We start from the raw sequence: 19,476 nt of genomic DNA on the forward strand, positions 1-19,476 counted from the left end.
ACATAGGCACTTTTTATACCGATATTCCTACGGGATACGAACTTACGCGGTTTCAACCGCGGGTCACAGCTAGTAATTGTATAATAAATGAATGATACTAAATACATGCAACGATCATAACAAACAGTAATAATATATCAGCAAAGCAAAATTACCATATCTTTTATTCAGGTCCAGTGCGATAAAGAGCTCCCAACTCTTTTGCTTCTTGAATAGATTTTCAAAGATTGACAAAGCACTGATCGATCCGCACCAAGCGGTGCCAGCGCGCGGCCCATCACCTACGTATTTTACTTTTCAATGCCTACCGCTCTTTAACGTTGTCTAGGCATTATAAAGGGTAACCCCTTTAATATATTGTATATAGAGCGTTGCGATGTAGATACATATGAAGTAAATTTATACCATTCAAATTTAAGAGAGTTTAAATTATTTTATTAGTATCTATATAAGTAACGCAGTTAATGCCCAGGCGTCTGTAGATACGATTTAACTCCAACTTTTCAACCAACTTAAAAAAAGGAGGATGTTATCAATTCGATTGTATTTCCTTTGTTCCCTTTTAGTTTGTATCTGATTACAATAATAATTCGAATTAGACACATGGTCACGGACCCTAAGTTATAATTTAAAATTTGTTAATACTTTTGATGTTAGATTTAATGCCTGTGGATCTGCAGGCATGCGCTTTGTTTCAGTTATGTATTACGCAGGCGCGAATTTGTTATACCTTCGGTGAAGGGTCCGTTTGATTACAGTTCTTTCTTTTTAAACGAATTTATCGCAAGGTTCTTTCGTGAAACCCCGAACAAAACAAAGTAAGTTCAAAATTTTTTAAGTAGTCATGTAAGTTATGGAAGTTAAAAGTTTATGGCATATTATTCTCAATCGAAGATTTAATTGGTATAATATTTCTGTGTTAATTTTTAAATTTGTGGTCGTAGTCTAACCCGGTTTTTCGAATTGTAGATGGATAGATCAGGCGTATTTACGCGGTATATTACATTATATTTAAAACTATTTTTTGGTCAGGGTATGTCTTCGGGTTAGTAAATAGATCGAAAAAATTTGACTTGTACTTTTTCTTCGATCAATCCAGATTGTCCAGGTCATAGTTTTCTTTGGTACATAAACCGTTGTATGTATGTGCATGTGGACTATCTAGATGATGCGTGTCTTGACAGCTCTATGTGTCAAGTTATTTGATATTTTAATAATTAGGTATAAAAGCCTTTCACGATTTGATTGAGTAAAATAATATTCAGGAGGTTAAGATTTTTTTGATTTCTAGAGAGAATTAATGCCTTAAAGGTAGTGCCTGGAAATCGGCAGGCCTGCGTGTGGTTGCATTTGATATTTCGCATGCGCGAATTTTGTCACAGCTTCACGTTAGCCTGATTGATTGCAGTTGTTTCTTTTTAGTTGAACTGGTCGCACGACCTTTTAGTGTCAACCGTCAGATCATCAGAATACAAAGTACGTTTTAATTTTAAAAAATACAGATTGTATTTGCCCTCGACTGTTGTTGTCGCGTCTCAGTAGTACTATATAGGTATTTAGCTGGTGGATAGTGTAGGTAATACGATTGTTGATTGTGTCGATAAAAATATTTTAAAGGGTTACGTGATAATTTTGATTATATTGTTTAAATGGTAAAACGATTGTCGTTCAAGGTACTACATTCGAAGTTTTGTAGATCGATCGAGCTGGTCCAGGTAATGCAGGTTTTTCCATTGGTTAACAACCCGTTGCGCATGTGCCATGCCCAGGTCTTGCATACATTAAGCCTGGGAATCTGCAGGCATGCGCTTTAGTGCAGTTGGGTACGACGCATGCGTAGATATGGCAGACCTTCGCTGCAAGGTTAGATCGATTGCAGAATATATTATCGCAATGTTTTATTGTCATCTTAAGTTAAGTAAGTTAGCTTTCATAGATATAATTGCGTCTGTGTTTCACTATTTGGTGGTGGATAGTAGTCCGACTTTTGATCGTGAAGATAGGAATTTTTATAATGCTCAGTACGAATATGTTTTATAATGTTGAAAAACGTTCCATTTTCTTGAACTAATTCTTTGATCGAGGTTGCCAGGGTGTTGAAGGGACCAACTTGTTGCGCATGTGAAATATATAGGGATTTATTACCTTAACAAACTGTAGATGCTATGTTGATTTTTAATGGACATAAATGCTGAGAATAAATATTTTTATTATACTCGTTTTGGCATTTTGTCAATCGTAAGTTACGTAGGTAGTTCTCTTAATAGTTCAGTTTATTTTTAGGCAAGCGCGAGATTATTTTGTCTTTTCTTTAGTCTGTGCCTGATTGCAGTTATTTCCTTTCGGTCAAAAGGATTCAATTTTGTCTTATTGTTTGTGTAAGTTTTTCTAATTTAATTTTACGAATTCTACATATTCAGTGTTTTGCAAAGTTATTTTATGGCCAGAAAATCAATTAAAATTTGTATGTATGTGTGTGTATTTTCTTGTTTCTTTTTATAACTTCTCAACACTTCTAATAGCGTCTTTCTATCGATGTTTTGGTGGTGAATATCTACAGTTAATTGCTTGCTTCTGAATATTCATATAGCATTTATTCCGACAGTGAATTAGGCTATTTAGTGCTAAGTCGTTTCATGAAACTTTTCACATATCCGTCAAGTTTTCCAGAAATGGCAGGTTTTCCCTTGGGTAATCAATCTGTTGCGCATGTGCAATGCCCAGGTCTTGCATCCTTATCTATGTTTGAGACGTATGTAATAAAAAAGTTCCTGGGGATCTGTAGGCATGCGCTTTGGTGCAGCTTTATATAACGCATGCGTGGAGGTATCAGAACTTTACTGCAGGGTCAGATTGATTGCAGTTATTTCATTTTAGTCCAATCAAGCGCATTGTGTTTAAGTGCCTTCCCAAGAAATATAAAGTAGGTTCACATTTTATAGAGGAAGTGTTACAGTGACCCCTAAATTGTTGTTGTTGCATCTCAGTATCGCTATTTTGCTGGTGTTTAGCGTAGTACGACAGTTTATTGTGTCCACCAGAATATTTTGTGGTATGATGTGCAGTCGTTTATATTATTATAGAAGCGACATAGTCGTTCAGAGTACTATATTTATAAAATGTTCTTGATTCGTCAAACTTTTCGTAGATCGATCGAGCTTAAACCCGCTAATTGTAGATGTCCCCTTAGGTAAAAACCTGTTGCGCATGTGCTATACTTTGCTCAGCTTACCTTGGCAAATTTTGACAGGTATATTACAATAAAGTGCCTTGGGATATGTAGGCATGCGCTTTGGTGCAGCTGTGTGTTGCGTATACGTGAATTTGACGGATCTTTGCTCGTAATCAGATTGGTTACAGTATTTTTTTTTCATTTTAGTTGATTTAATCAAACGACTGCCTTTTAGTGACACCTGATGGAATATAAAGTAAGTTCGTTAAAATTTTGCTAAAAAAAGTATTACAGTTAGCCCTTGGCTGTTGTTGTATCTCTATTTTACTGGTGGATACTGGAGTTAGACCGTGCAGATATTTTGGTAGTAACTTGTAATGTTAGAAATAAAAAAATACGACAAAGCTATACGGGGTTGGTCATTATAAATAATTTGCCTGTGGATCTGCAGGCATGCGCTTTGGTGCGTTAGACTTAACGCATGCGCGAATTTGTCATAGCCTTACTGTGGAGTCAGATCAATTGCAGTTGTTTCTTTTTAGTCATATTCATCACACGGCCCTTTAGTGTCATCCCTTCATCAGTATACAAAGTACGTTAAAATTTTATAAAAGAAGTGTTACAGTTAGTCCCCGACTGTTGTTGCCTTGCATCTCAGTATTTTGCTGGTGAATAGTGTAGTACTAGTACACTTGATCGTGTAACTTACAATAATTTGCAGTTTCTTGCTGTATTTTATTTTATTTTTTAAATGGCACAAAGTTATAAAATTCGGACATGTTCTTGGAACTTTTCGTCGATTGATAGAGCTTGCCCAGGCAGGTTTTCTTTTCGGTAAATAACCCGTTGCGCATGTGCAAAATCTAGGTTTCACATATCTCACTTAGTGGTATTTGACAGGTATATCATAAATATTCTACCTGTGAATCTGCAGGCATGCGCTTTGATTTGATGTTACGCATGCGCGAATTTGAATTACTGTAGACTCAGATTGATTGCAGTTATTTCTTTTTAATTGAACTTATCGCACGGCCTTTTAGTGTCCGTCAGTAGTATCGGTCAGATTATAAGAAATGTACGTTAAATTTTTATAAAAGAAGTGTTACATTTAGCCCTCGACTGTTGTTGCCGCGTCTCAGTATTATCTAGTATAGTAATTTATGTCTAATAATCTATTGAAAAATGTTGCTTTTTTGTAACTCCTCAGCAGTTATAATAGCGTCTCAGTAACATAAAACTCTTCACCGATCGATCGAGCTAGCCCGGGTACTGCAGGTATTCCCTTCGATAAACAACGCCTTGCGCATGTGCAATGCCTAGGACTTGCGTACCTTGTCTTATCTGTGATTGACACGTGTATCATTATAAAAACCTACCTGAGTATCTGCAGGCATGCGCTTCAGTGCATTTGGTATTACGCATGCGCAAATTTGTTAAAGCCTTCCTGCAGAGTCAGATTGATTGCAATTGTTTCTTTATAGTTGAAGTGTTCGCACGACCTTCTAGTGTCATCCGACAGATCATCGGAATACAAAGTACGTTAAAATATTATAAATTAGGTGTTTTATATATATATATATATATATATATATATATATATATATATATATATATATAGCCCCAGAGCTGTCGCATCTCAGGAACACTATTTTGCTGGTGGTTAGTGCAATACGACAATAGATCGTGACGATCAGAATGTTTTTACATTATTATTTAGTTGGCATTAACCTACAATGTATAAAATTATATAAGGTACATGTTTCTTTGCGTCAATCGATCCGGCTAGCCCGGGTATTGTAGGTTTTCCCTTTGGTAAAAAAGTAGTTGCGCATGTGCAATGTGTAGGTCTTTCGACCTTTACTTTATCTATGTTTCACACGTATATCATGCCCAGGGATCTGCAGGCATGCGCTTTATTGCATTTGCCATTACGCATGCGCGAATTTGTCATAGCCTTACTGAAAAGTCATATAGATTGCAGTCGTTTCTTTTTAGTTGAACTGATCGCACGGCCTTTTAGTGGCATCCGTCAGATTATAGGAATACAAAAGGTACGTTAAATTGTTATAAATGAAGTGTTACGTATAGCCCCAGACTTTGTTGCATCTCAGTAACACTATTTTGCTGGTGGTTAGTGTAGTACGACGGTTGATTGTGTCGATCTGAATATTTTGTAGTGCTGCGTGCTATCATTTATTTTATTATTTCATTGGCATAATCGTACTAGGTATAAAAATCAAAAAAGGTTCCTGTTCCCTGGAGATATTCGTCGATCGATCGAGCTATTGCGCGTATTGCAGATTTTCCGTCTGGTAAACAATCTATTGCGCATGTGCAATGCCTAGGTCTTGCGTACCCTACCTTATCTGTGTTTGACAAGTGTCTCATTATAAAAACATACCTGTGGATCTGCAGGCATGCGCTTTAGTGCATTTGGTATTACGCATGCGCGAATTAGTCAAAGTCTTTCTGCAGAGTCAAATTGATTGCAGTTGTTTCTTTATAGTTGAAGTGATCACACGGCCTTTTGGTGTCATCCGTCAAGTCATCAGAGTACAAAGTACGTTAAAATGTTGTAAATGCAGTGTTACGTATGGCCCCAGATTGTAGTTGTTGCATCTCAGTAACACTATTTTGCTGGTGGTTAGTGTAGTAAGACGGTTGATTGTGTCGATCTGAATATTTTGTAGTGCTGCGTGCTATCATTTGTTTTATTATTTTAATGGCATAATCGTACAAGGCATTAAACTCAGAAAAGGTTCTCGTTCCCTGGAGCTTAATGTCGATCAATCGAGCTCGCCCGGGTATTGCAGGTTTTCCCTTTGATAAACAACTCGTTGCGCATGTGCAACGCCTAGGTCTTGCGTACCATGTCTTTGTTAGACACGCATGTCATAAAAAGTGCCCGGGGATATGTAAGCATGCGCTTTGATGCAGTTGTGTATTACGCATGCGCTAATTTGTCAGACCTTCATTGCAGGGTAAATTTATTGGAGTTGTTTAATATTAGTCCAGTAAATTGAACTACTTTTAGTGCCATCCCAAAAAATACGAAGTACGTAAACATTTTATACAGGAAGTGTAACAGTCAATCACGCGTCTCATTAACACTATTTTGAATAATGTAGTAAGACAGTTGATTGTGTCGATCAGAATATTTTGTAGTATTGGGTGCGATCCGTGTAAAATTTTTCTTATAGTTCGTTTGTGACTGGTTTTTGTAATTAAATATTTAAGAAATGTATTTAAGCAGTGCTTTGTATACTTTCGTTATGAATAAAAATCTTTGGAAAAATGTTTCTTTTAGAAGTTCTCAACAGTTATAATAGCGTCTCAGTAACAGCTCCGATCGATCGAGCTTTCCAGAAATGCGGGTTTCTCTTACGTAAACAACATGTTGCGCATGTGCAATACCTAGGTTTTACATATCTCACATAAGTGGTATTTGACAGTTATAATCATAAATAGACTAGTCACCTGTGATTCTGCAGGCATGCGCTTGGTTGCATTGGATGTTACGCACGCGCAAATTTGTCAGGGCTACTGTAGAGTCAGATTGATTGCAGTTGTTTCTTTTTAGTTGAAGTGATCGCACGGCCTTTTGGTGTCATCTGTCAGATCATCAGATTAAAAGTACGTTAAAATTTTATAAAAGAATTGTTACAGTTAGCCCTTGACAGTTGTTGTCGCGCCTTAGTACTAGTATATAAGTATGTTGCTGGTGGATAGTGTAGTGCGACAGTTGATTGTGTCAATCATAATACGTATTTTGTAATATTCTGAGTGTTTCAAGCTAATATTTTCTTATTGTTCGTTTGAATCCGATTCTCCTAGAGATAATCTACGATATGTTATGATGCAGCGATTTTTATAATTTCGTAATGATCAGAAAATCTTTGTCTAATAATCTTATATGTATAACATTCCATTGAAAAATGTTTCTTGTTTTGTAACTTCTCAGCAGTTATAATAGCGTCTCAGTAACATAAAACTCTTCACCGATCGATCGAGCTATCCCGGGTGCTGCAGGTATTCCCTTCGGTAAACAACGCCTTGCGCATGTGCAGTGCCTAGGACTTGCGTACCTTAGCTTATCTGTGATTGACACGTGTATCACTATAAAAACCTACCTGTGTATCTGCAGGCATGCGCTTCAGTGCATTTGGTATTACGCATGCGCGAATTTGTCAAAGCCTTGCTGCAGAGTCAGATTGATTGCAGTTGTTTCTTAATAGTTGAAGTGATCGCACGGCCATCTAGTGTCATCCGTTAGATCATAAGAATACAAAGTACGTTAAAATTATATAAATTAGGTGTTATATGTATATAGCCCCAGACTGTAGCTGTCGCATCTCAGTAACATTATTTTATTGATGGTTAGTGTAACACGACAATAGATCGTAACGATCAGAATATTTTGTTATGCTGCGTGTTATCTTTTAAATTATTATTTAATTGGCATTAACCTACAATGTATAAAGTTCAATAAAGTACATGTTTCCTTTTAGTGGGCTTTTAGTGTCCTCTGTCAAAAAGTCAGTTCGGTAGTTCAACCCACATAGTTCCCGTTCCCTTGCGATTTCCAGAATAAGAACAATCGGATCTTAAACTATCTCGTTATTTCGACTTTTTGTCGATCGATCTGGCTAGCCCGGGTATTGTAGGTTTTCCTTTGGTAAACAATTTATTTCGCATGTGCAATGTCTAGATCTTTCGACCTTTACTTTATCTATGTTTCACACGTATATCATGCCCGGGGATCTGCAGGCATGCGCTTTATTGCATTTGCCATTACGCATGCGCGAATTTGTCATAGCCTTACTGAAAAGTCATATAGATTGCAGTCGTTTCTTTTTAGTTGAACTGATCGCACGGCCTTTTAGTGGCATCCGTCAGATTATAGGAATACAAAAGGTACGTTAAATTGTTATAAATGAAGTGTTGTGTTGTTGTTGTGTCGATCTGGATATTTTGTAGTGCTGCGTGCTATCATTTATTTTATTATTTCATTGGCATAATCGTACTAGGTATAAAAATCAAAAAAGGTTCTTGTTCCCTGGAGATATTCGTGGATCGATCGAGCTATTGCGCGTATTGCAGGTTTTCCCTCTGGTAAACAATCTATTGCGCATGTTCAATGCCTAGGTCTTGCGTACCCTACCTTATCTGTGTTTGACAAGTGTCTCATTATAAAAACCTACCTGTGGATCTGCAGGCATGCGCTTAAGTGCATTTGGTATTACGCATGCGCGAATTTGTCAAAGCCTTCCTGCAGAGTCAGATTGATTGCAGTTGTTTCATTATAGTTGAAGTGATCGCACGGCCATCTAGTGTCATCCGTTTGATCACAAGAATACAAAGTACGTTAAAATTTTATAAATTAGGTGTTATATATACAGACCCAGACCGTAGCTGTCGCATCTCAGTAACACTTATTTTGCTGGTGGTTAGTGTAATTTGACAATAGATCGTGACGATCAGAATATTTTGTTATGCTGCGTGTTATCTTTCAAATTATTATTTAATTGGCATTAACCTATAATGTATAAAATTCAATAAGGTACATGTTTCTTTGCGTCAATCGATCGAGCTAGACCGGGCTTTGCAGTTTTTTCCTCTGGGAAACAACTCGTTGCGCATGTGCAATGCCTAGGTCCTGCGTACCTTACCTTAACTATGTTTTACATTTATGTCATAAAAAAGTGCTCGGGGATCTGTAGGCATGCGCTTTTGTGCAGTTGTGTATTTCGCGTGCGTGGATATGTCAGAATTTTACTTAAGGTCATTTGAGATTGAGTACAGTATTTATATTTATTGGTTTATTGTCTTAGTCGTTTTAATCGAACGAATTCCTTTTAGTGACATCTGATAAATACAAAGAAGTAGTAAAAATTTTGCTAAAAAAAAGGTGTGACAATTAGCCCTCTACTGTTGTTGGATTTTCATTTTGCTGGTGGATAGTCGAGCTAGACCGTTGATCGTCCAGATATTTTTGTAACGCCTTGCATGAAGGAAACGGTCTTATTTTCTGAACCTTCTTCGGTCTCTTCGCATCTCAGTATTTTCTGGTGAATACTGTAATATTACAATTGATCGTTTCGATCAGAATGTTTTCTTGTGTTTAGTGCTATCTTTTATTTTATTAATTAAATAACATTAAGTTATAAAATTCTAACTTTTGTTCACGTTCCTTGGAACTTTTCGTCGACCGTACGAGCTTGCCCGGGCAGGATTTATCTTTATAAACAACCCGTTGCGCATGTGCAAAATTTAGGTTCACCTTAGCGGTATTTGACAGATATATTATAAATAACTTACCTGTGTACCTGCAGGCATGCTCTTTGGTGCATTTAATATTAAGCATGCGCGAATTTTTCATAGCTTTACTTTAGTGTCAGATCTATTGACCTTGTTTCTTTTTAGTGACCTTTTAGTGTCCTCTGTCAAATTATCAGATTACAAAGTCGTTAAAATTTTATAATAGAAGTGTTACCGTCAATCCCAAGAAATGTAAAGAAAGTAAAATTTTGTTGGTGAAGTGTTTCAGGGTAATTTTATTAAGTGTTACAGTTAGCCCTCGAATGTTGTTGCGTCCCAGCTACTAGTTTTCATACCGCGTACCAGCGTAGTTAAAGGAAAAGTCAGTTCGGTAGTTCAACCTACATAGTTCCCGTTACCTTGCGATTTCCAGAATAAGAACAATCGGATCTTAAACTATCTCGTTACCTCGACTTTTTGTCGATCGATCCGGCTAGCCCGGGTATTGCAGGTTTTCCCTTTGGTAAAAAAGTAGTTGCGCATGTGCAATGTCTAGGTCTTTCGACCTTTACTTTATCTATGTTTCACACGTATATCATGCCCGGGGATCTGCAGGCATGCGCTTTATTGCATTTGATATAACGCATGCGCGAATTTGTCATAGCCTTACTGAAAAGTCATATTGATTGCAGTCGTTTCTTTTTACTTGAACTGATCGCACGGCCCTTTAGTAGCATCCGTCAGATTATAGGAATATAAAAGGTACGTTAAATTGTTATAAATGAAGTGTTGTGTTGTTGTTGTGTCGATCTGAATATTTTGTAGTGCTGCGTGCTATCATTTATTATATTATTTCATTGGCATAATCGTACTAGGTATAAAAATCAAAAAAGGTTCTTGTTCCCTGGAGATATTCGTGGATCGATCGAACTATTGCGCGTATTGCAGGTTTTCCTTCTGGTAAACAATCTATATGTCTTGCGTACCCTGCCTTATCTGTGTTTGACAAGTGTCTCATTATAAAAATCTACCTGTGGATCTGCACGCATGCGCTTTAGTGCATTTGGTATTACGCATGCGCGAATTTGTCAAAGCCTTCCTGCAAAGTCAGATTGATTGCAGTTGTTTCTTTATAGTTGAAGTGATCGCACGGCCTTTTGGTGTCATCCGTCAAGTCATCAGAATACAAAGTACGTTAAAATGTTGTAAATGCAGTGTTACGTAAGGCCTCAGACTGTAGTTGTTGCATCTCAGTAACACTATTTTGTTGGTGGTTAGTGTAGTAAGACGGTTGATTGTGTAGATCTGAATATTTTGTAGTGCTGCGTGCTATAATTTATTTCATTATTTTAATGGCATAATCGTACAAGGCATTAAACTCAGAAAAGGTTCTCGTTCCCTGGAGCTTAACGTTGATCAATCGAGCTCGCCCGGGTATTGTAGGTTTTCCCTTTGATAAACAACTCGTTGCGCATGTGCAACGCCTAGGTCTTGCGAACCATGTCTTTGTTAGACACGCATGTCATAAAAAGTGCCCGGGGATATGTAAGCATGCGCTTTGATGCAGTTGTGTATTACGCATGCGCTAATTTGTCAGACCTTCATTGCAGGGTAAATTTATTGGAGTTGTTTAATATTAGTCCAATAAATCGAAATACTTTTAGTGCCATCCCAAAAAATACGAAGTACGTAAACATTTTATAAAGGAAGTTTAACAGTTAATCACGCGTCTCATTAACACTATTTTGAATAATGTAGTAAGACAGTTGATTGTGTCGATCAGAATATTTTGTAGTATTGGGTGCGATCCGTGTAAAATTTTTCTTATAGTTCGTTTGTGACTGGTTTTTGTAATTAAATATTTAAGAAATGTATTTAAGCAGTTCTTTGTATAATTTCGTAAAGATTAAAAATCTCTGTAAAAATGTTTCCTTTAGAAGTTCTCAACAGTTATAATAGCGTCTCAGTAACAGCTCCGATCGATCGAGCTTTCCAGAAATGCGGGTTTCTCTTACGTAAACAACATGTTGCGCATGTGCAATACCTAGGTTTTACATATCTCAGATAAGTGGTATTTGACAGTTATAATCATAAATAGACTAGTCACCTGTGATTCTGCAGGCATGCGCTTGGTTGCATTGGATGTTACGCACGCGCAAATTTGTCAGGGCTACTGCAGAGTCAGATTGATTGCAGTTGTTTATTTTTAGATGAAGTGATCGCACGGCCTTTTGGTGTCATCTGTCAGATCATCAGAAAAGAAGTACGTTAATATTTTATAAAAGAATTGTTACAGTTAGCCCTTGACAGTTGTCGCGCCTCAGAACTATTATATAAGTATGTTGGTGGTGGTTAGTGTGGTGCGACAGTTGATTGTGTCTATCAGAATATTTTGTAATATTGTGAGTGATTCATGCTAATATTTTCTTATTGTTCGTTTGAGTCCGATTCTTCTAGAGATTATCTACGATATGTTATGATGCAGTGATTTTTATAATTTCGTAATGATCAGAAAATCTTTCTCTTATAATCTTATATGTATAACGATCCATTAAAAAATGTTTCTTTTTTTGTAACTTCTCAGCAGTTATAACAGCGTCTCAGTAACATTAAACTCTTCACCGATCGATCGAGCTAGCCCGGGTATTCCCTTTGATAAACAACGCCTTGCGCATGTGCAGTGCCTAGGACTTGCGTACCTTGCCTTATCTGTGATTAACACGTGTATGACTATAAAAACCTACCTGTGTATCTGCCAGCAATGCGCTTCAGTGCATTTGGTATTACGCATGCGCGAATTTGTCAAAGCCTTGCTGCAAAGTCAGATTGATTGCAGTTGTTTCTTTATAGTTGACGTGATCGCACGGCCTTCTAGTGTCATCCGCTAGATCCCAAGAATACAAAGTACGTTATAATTTTATAAATGCAGTGTTACGTATAGCCCCACATTATAGTTATTGCATCTCAGTAACTCTTATTTTGCTGGTGGTTAGTGTAGTACGATGGTTGATTATGTGGATGTATATATTTCGTAGTGTTTCGTGCAATAGCACAAATAAAATATTATTTCATGGACTTTTCGCGGGTCGATCGAGCTTGCCCGGGTATTGCAGGTTCTCTCTTTGGTATTGAACCCATTGCGCATGTGCAATGCCTAGGTCTTGTGTAGCTTACTTTATCTATATTTGATACGTATATCATAAAAAGTGCCCGGGGATCTGTAGGCATGCGCTTTGATGCAGTTGTGTATTACGCATGCGTGAACATTTCAGACCTTTATTAAAGAGTCATATTGAATGCAGTTGTTTCAGTGTCGTCAAATTAATCCTACTGAATTTTAGTGCCAGCCGAAGAAATACAAAGTACGTTAAAATTGTATAAAAGAAGTGTAACAGTTAGCCCTCGACTGTTGTTGCGTCTCAGTATCAGTATTTTGTTTGTGGAAAGTGTAGTACGGAAATTGATTATGTCGATCAGAATATTTTGTAGAATTTTGACCAACCGTTTGATTTATTACCAAACCTGGTATTAGTAATATTAGTTTGTTTTTAAATGGCATAATCGTTCAAGTTAAAAATGTTCATGTTACTTGGAACTTTTCGTCGATCGATCGATATAGCCCGGGTATTGCAGGTTTTCTCTTTGATAAGCGACCCGTTGCGCATGTGCAATGCCTAGGTCTTGCGTCCCTTACCTTATTTATGAGACGTGTATCATTATAAAAACCTACCTGTGGATCTGCAAGCATGCGCTTTAGTGCATTTGGTATTACGCATGCGCGAATTTGTCCAAGCCTTCCTGCAGAGTCAGATTCACTGCAGTCGTTTCTTTTGGTTAAACCGATCACACGTCTTTTTTGGTGTCATCTGTTTAATCATTAGAATACAAAGTACCTTAAAATTTTATAAAAGAAGTGTAATTGTTACCGGCCGATTGTTTCGCATCTCAGTGTTTTGTTGGAGGATAGTGTAGTACGATAGTTGACCGTGTAAATCAGAATAATTTGTTGTGTTGCGTGCTATTTTTTATTTTATTATTGAAATGGCGAAACGATTATCGCTCAAGGTAAGTTTAAAAACATTTTTGATTTTTCGAACTTTTCGTAGATCAATCGAGCTTGCCCGGGTATTGCAGGTTTTTCCTTTAGTAATTAACCTGTTGCGCATGTGCAATGCCTAGGTCTTTTGTACCTTATCTAATCAATATTTGACACGCACATTGTATTGCCTTGGGATCTGCAGGCATGCGCTTTGGTGCAGTTGTGTATTACGCATGTGCAATGTGCCAGACCTTACTGCAGAGTCAAATTGATTGCAGTTGCTTCATTTTAGCCGGAATAATCGCGCTGCATATTAGTGCGAAACCAAGCTATTTAAAGTACGTTAGATTTTTTTTTATTAAGAAGGATTACAGTTAGTTTTCGTTTTATTAGTTAGTTTTAAAATCGCGTATCATTTTTTGATGGTGAATAAGAGAGTTAACAGTTGATCGCGTAGATAAGGATATTTTGATACCGCCATGTAGGAAAAAAGTCGGTTCCTTTATCTTATTGCCCTAGATGTAGATTTTATAACTGTGGGAAATGTTCGTGGTTTCTGGAACTTTTTATGGATCGATCGAGCTTGCCTGGGCATTGAAGGGAACAACTTGTTGCGCATGTACAACGCCCCGATGTATTTTGTATCTAACTATTACTAGTTAGGCGGACATATCATTATGAAATACCTACCCGAGGGGTCTGTAGACATGCGCTTTGGTGCAGTTGGTTTGGTGTATGCGCGAATGTTCAACCTTTGCTTCTGATTCAGATTGACAGCAGTCGTTTCGTTTTAGTCAAGTTTAATGCACGGCTTTTAAGTGACGTCGCATTGCATACAAAGTTGGTTCAAGTGTTTAATAAGAATTGGTTAGCGGTGCTTGATAGTATAATAACAGTTAGCCGCGGACAACTGTCGATCTCGCTTAATATAGGAAGCCTGTTGAATGTGTAGATCAGAATATATTTTAGCGTTGCCTCGCTTTTTTTATTTAAATGGCATAATCATTAAATAAAACTGTTCATGTTTCTTGGAACTTTTCGTTGATCGATCGAGTTAGCCGGGGTATTACTAGTTGCCCCATTGGTAAAAACCCGTTGCGCATGTGCAATGCCTAGGTCTTGTGTACCACACGCATGTTATAATGTAGGCCTGGGGATCTGCAAGCATGCGCTTTAGTGCAGTTGGGTATTACGCAAGCGCGAATATTCAGATCTTCGTTGAACTATTTTTTATTTATTGTATTATAAATTATCGCTCGGCCTTTTAGTGTCTTCCTAAGGAATATAAAGTAGGTGCGTTAAAATTTTGTTAATGAAGTGTTATGATTTGTCTTCGACATTTATAATCGCGTCTAAGTATTACTATGTACGATGGAGATGGATTGTATACTGCTGCAGTTGCTTGTGTACATCAGAATATCTTGTAGTATTGCGTGCGATCTTTCACTTTATTTTTCTTTTTTATTAGCATAATCGTACGAGGTATAGGTTTCCATACTGTTTTTGGTTTCTTGGAACCTCTTGTCGGTTGATCAGGTATACTGGCAGGTTTGGCAAATTGGCATATAAGAAATAATTTTCAATAATTACAAATTCTAAAAAAAAGTGTTGTAGTATTTACAGTGTTGTGAGGAATAGTTCTACGGATACTTTGGCAAACATAATTTCTCGATGAAATTTTATTACTTGAGGCTTGTACCGTTGATCAATCCAAGCTGGATTAATGCACCAGGGAATTAGTGGGTGTTCATTGGGTTACTAGTCTGTTGAGCATGTGCCCAAACTTGGTATTTCCTACCATAACAATTTCAAGACATTTACTTTTATTTCAATTCTGACAGTTTCATATTACAGATGGTTACCAGTAGGTGGATTTATCATATTTAATTATTCATTATCAATATGATTTCATCCAGGTGGAATAATTTATAATTCGAATTGTGGGCGATAGTTGTTCACTAATTCGATATTTGAATGGACTTAAATCCTTGGACTAAGAATTTAATCCTGTTGTATTTATATGGCCCATTTTAGGGATATGTGAAAATTTAAATCCGTTATGTATTCGATAGATCTGTATGGACATTGGTAGACCTCTTCTATGCTATAACGTGGGAAATAGTTCGATTTTGCATATTTTACCTTTGTACTGTTGATGTCCTTTTTTTTTGATAGAAAATTTTCTGTCAAACATTCTAATTAATTATATAACTCATCCGATAAACAGAAAATATTGTTTCGTGATCAAATTCTTCACCCACAGTTTCGTCGTTTGAAATAAAGATTTCCATTATAATATATGTATAGGTATATTTCCTATCGGATATGGATCGATAAAGCTCGCGGTCTGGGATTCTGCACATGCACTTTAGGGGTAAACTGCATTGCGCATGCGCGAACTCTATGGACACTGAATAAGGAGTCGTATTGTAGGCCCGAGGTATCAATTTCTAATAGCGGTAATCGACATATTTAACAGTTAAATAGTTTTCACCTGTTGTGCGATTGTGCATTTTAAATAGAATTTAGAAAATAACGAAGATGTATAGACTTTGTTGTATATACTCTTCGTATATTTATAGCTCTTGCGAAGGTTTTGCTCCATTTGCACAAAACCAACGATGTATTGCTAAAGAAGTGTATGTGGTTTTGAAAATAAAGTAAACTTTTATATTTCAGGTTGGGGAGATCTTTCGTGAAGCAGGCAGCGCTTTCAATAAATTATCCGAAATGACGATGTTACTACACCCAGTTGGCGACTCACAGCCTGGGTGAGTCTTACAATTTTCTTTGCTTTCTTATATCCTATAGTTATTCATTAGTTTCATATCATTTTTATTTTTCAATCCATCTTATTTGCATTTTGAGATAGTCTTTCGATTCTTTATAATTCATTTTTAATAATAATTACTTTTAAATATTTATAATTATACTTGAAAATTTTCAGCGGCAAATGGACAGAAGAAGAAATTGAAATGCTTCGGTCTTGTGTCCATCGTTTTGCCGTCGACTTGAACAAACTGAGCCAGCACATCAAGAACAGAACAGTGTAAGTATGATTTTTCAAAATATCTTTCGGAATGAAATTTAACTATTTTAGAAAATCGATATACCTTAACAAGTGAATAACATTTAGCGTGGGTCGTAAAAGTTCATATGAATAAAAAAAAATTCTGACATTTAAGTTAAAATATCACCAAAGTTTATAAAAAAAACGTACTCTTAATCAGAGTTTATTTTTCTTTAAATTAAGTAAGAAGGAAATACACTTTTATACACTTGAATAAAAACAAGTGAAGTCCGTGTCCCCTAGTGGGGTATGGGGCAGATGATATTCACCTGTTTCACTGATCGATTTTCTTTATGCACAAGTAGGTAATCAAGCCAGACCAAGCCATTTTTTTTTTGTGCGCCCCTACCGGGATTCGAACCCAGAACCCTTCGGATCTATGCTCACGCGTTAATAACATTACCAAGGAGGCGGTCGTACAGTTGAATTGGTTTGAGAAGAAATGGTAGCGTCTATCAATATCTTAAAATGTTTAGCGTTAGTCTCTGAGTCACATTATTATCAACAAAAAAATAACTCTTTTTGATGTTTCACATAGTCATTGATATAAATAAATAACGGTAGATAAGTCATTCCATAAAATATATTTCAGTCACTATCTGGCAGCGACATCAAGATATCAATATTTTCCATAATTAATTATTTTAGATTTAATATTTATTTAAATGGGAATATATCATATATTGCTGAGCGTTAAGCTGAGAATGATCCCTACAACTGCAACTCTAGGTACATTACAACATAGAATGTGGTATATAAAGTCATTCAATATTAAATAAATAAAAATACATCTATTAAAAAAAAGATCCCTTAAAGTTATTGTCAATTGTGATTACTTATTATTAAAAATTAAACGTTCTTTTTCCGATTAATTTTCGAACACCTCACAGTTTACATAGCCGTAAACTTCCCTTGTCATTCCTGCTCAAATATATTTTTTCTTAATGTTTTTTTTTTTTAAATATTCAGATGACAATTAATCGTTTTGACTCGCTCTTTAATTTCACTCTACTAAGAATACAAAACAAATGTCCCTGCCATCCTGTGTATAAAATATACAAAAACATATTTGTCTATGTAATTGTGCACCCGGCCAATTGTCATTCGACATTTATATTTATAAATACCATTAATACGTACTCTACCGATATTTTTGATTTATTTTCCAAATGTATTAAAATGATTATTTATTGTGTATCTTATACTGTGCCAGATGATTTTTTTATCGAATCTATTAGTTTCGTCTCCCCTTTGCAGGTCGCAAATCCGTACCACATTAAAAAAGAAAGCATTCGAGGACGCAGGTATACCGGTGCGTCCGGTTAACAACTCGCTGAACAACGCCCATCCGCCCACACAGCAGGTAGTCTCGCCACTGAGCCTCCTCCAACCCAACGTATTAGGAAAGAACGCCGAGGTTCAAACCTTCACTAACTAATTGAACACGCTGATTTTTTTAGTTTACATTTTTATTTTTATTTATTTTTTTGGATTTTATTTTTATTTTTTTTCTTACAAGTACTATGATTATTATTTGTGTGGTCTGTTTTAGTTTTCAGTTAGTGAAGTTTGAATTTTTTGTTAGCCAACCGCACGGCTGGTGCATGCGCTGTAAGCGGTAATGTTAATTTGAGCTTGACGAATCACGGTAAGCTAAGTAAGTTAGTTCTCATAAGGATATTTCTTAAGGTTTGGACAGAGTATTTGAATTTTTCTGCAGCTTAGTTAAGTGCTAGATCTCTTTCAATTTTTCTCATAGTTTTATAGTGACAAATTACATTTGCATTAGTAGCAATATTCAAATTACATAACACCATGAAGTCAATTATTGTTTGAAAAAAGCTATTAGAAAATTTGAAGAGACAATTTGTAGTATTTTAGCAGTAGTTAGTTTTGGTTAAAGGGAACGCAATATTGTGGATACTTGAGTTAAGAAGCTTGGATCTGTACAACGAGTAACATAAAGCTAGATGTTGTAAGGTGTTAAGATGGTGTAATGAGTATGGGTTTATGCTCGTGGTGCATTAGGATGATATGGTTCAAATGACTGCTATACATATCATTTAGACAATTAAACAAAATCGAGCTTATATCATTATTATAGTATACTACTATAATAATGATATTTAATAATAAAAACCACACTCGGTTTGGTCGTCAATTCTGTTTTTTTAAGGAATACAAATGATTAGTTCACAATTCAAGGAAGTCAATCTGAAACATTTTTATGGAATCTTTCTGAATTGCAAATAAGATATTTTATTTGAACATAAACATAGATTATTTTGTGGTTGTTTACGAAAGTTTGTCTATACAAAGTTTGTGACACCAAATGGTTTCCTTTTCTTTATATCCTACATTCGAACGTCAATCATTTAAATAGAATATAAAAAAAACAAAGTACATTGAGCATTCGCTAGAGCGGAATCTATACATGTAGCATAGAAATATTAACTTGTGATCGGCCCGTAGACATACAATCGAAACAATCGCTGTCATAACTGGGCAAACTGGTAACATCCGCCCCCACACATCCGCAGGTTACGTTGAACATGCTGAACGCGTCGGAGACCGAGGTGGACGTGGAGGGTCTGAGCAACGACGTCAAGCTCGAGTTCGAGGCCGGCAGCGAGGAGGTGGCCACCTGAGACATGCTCTGCTTCACGTAGGATCGCCGAGGATTGGTAGCGCCCGTGATGGCGCAGGGGGCTTCGTCAAACAGAAACATTTCTACGCACCAACCAGCCCGTTATTGAGTGACGTAGGTGCAAAGATCGCGATTCGTAGTTTCTTTTTTTATGTTTTTGCTGATACGACGTGGCGGGATTTCGTTGATTTTGAATGGAACAAGCTCTTATGATGAGTTTTTTAGAAATTGCCTCCCTATCTTGTTTTTGAGCAATATTATTGTAATATATTTCGGAAAATTTCTCTATA

The 19,476-nt window shown here is 36.5% G+C and overlaps 1 protein-coding gene across 7 annotated transcripts in view; it reads left to right on the forward strand.

Annotated features, from left to right (window-relative positions):
* The window catches only part of LOC119835410 (chromatin complexes subunit BAP18-like), a 27,231-nt gene extending 7,963 nt beyond the window's left edge, over positions 1–19,268 (forward strand). For 2 of the 7 annotated variants that reach the window (XM_038360187.1, XM_038360188.1), the window contains exons 2-5: positions 16,149–16,240; positions 16,417–16,518; positions 17,797–17,956; positions 19,080–19,268. In XM_038360187.1, the coding sequence (XP_038216115.1) occupies positions 16,149–16,240; positions 16,417–16,518; positions 17,797–17,956; positions 19,080–19,187 (462 nt within the window). In that variant the 3' untranslated portion in view covers positions 19,188–19,268. Of the gene's footprint in view, positions 1–3,638; positions 3,765–7,438; positions 7,462–7,906; positions 8,087–13,278; positions 13,496–16,148; positions 16,241–16,416; positions 16,519–17,796; positions 17,957–19,079 lie in introns of those variants that run through there. The other 5 variants (XM_038360185.1, XM_038360189.1, XM_038360183.1 and 2 more) reach the window with 5 other exon arrangements.
* The last annotated feature ends 208 nt before the right edge of the window (positions 19,269–19,476 follow it).

This window comes from Zerene cesonia, chromosome Z (genome assembly GCF_012273895.1).
Source record: "Zerene cesonia ecotype Mississippi chromosome Z, Zerene_cesonia_1.1, whole genome shotgun sequence".
In the NCBI taxonomy this organism is placed as follows: Eukaryota; Metazoa; Arthropoda; class Insecta; order Lepidoptera; family Pieridae; genus Zerene; species Zerene cesonia.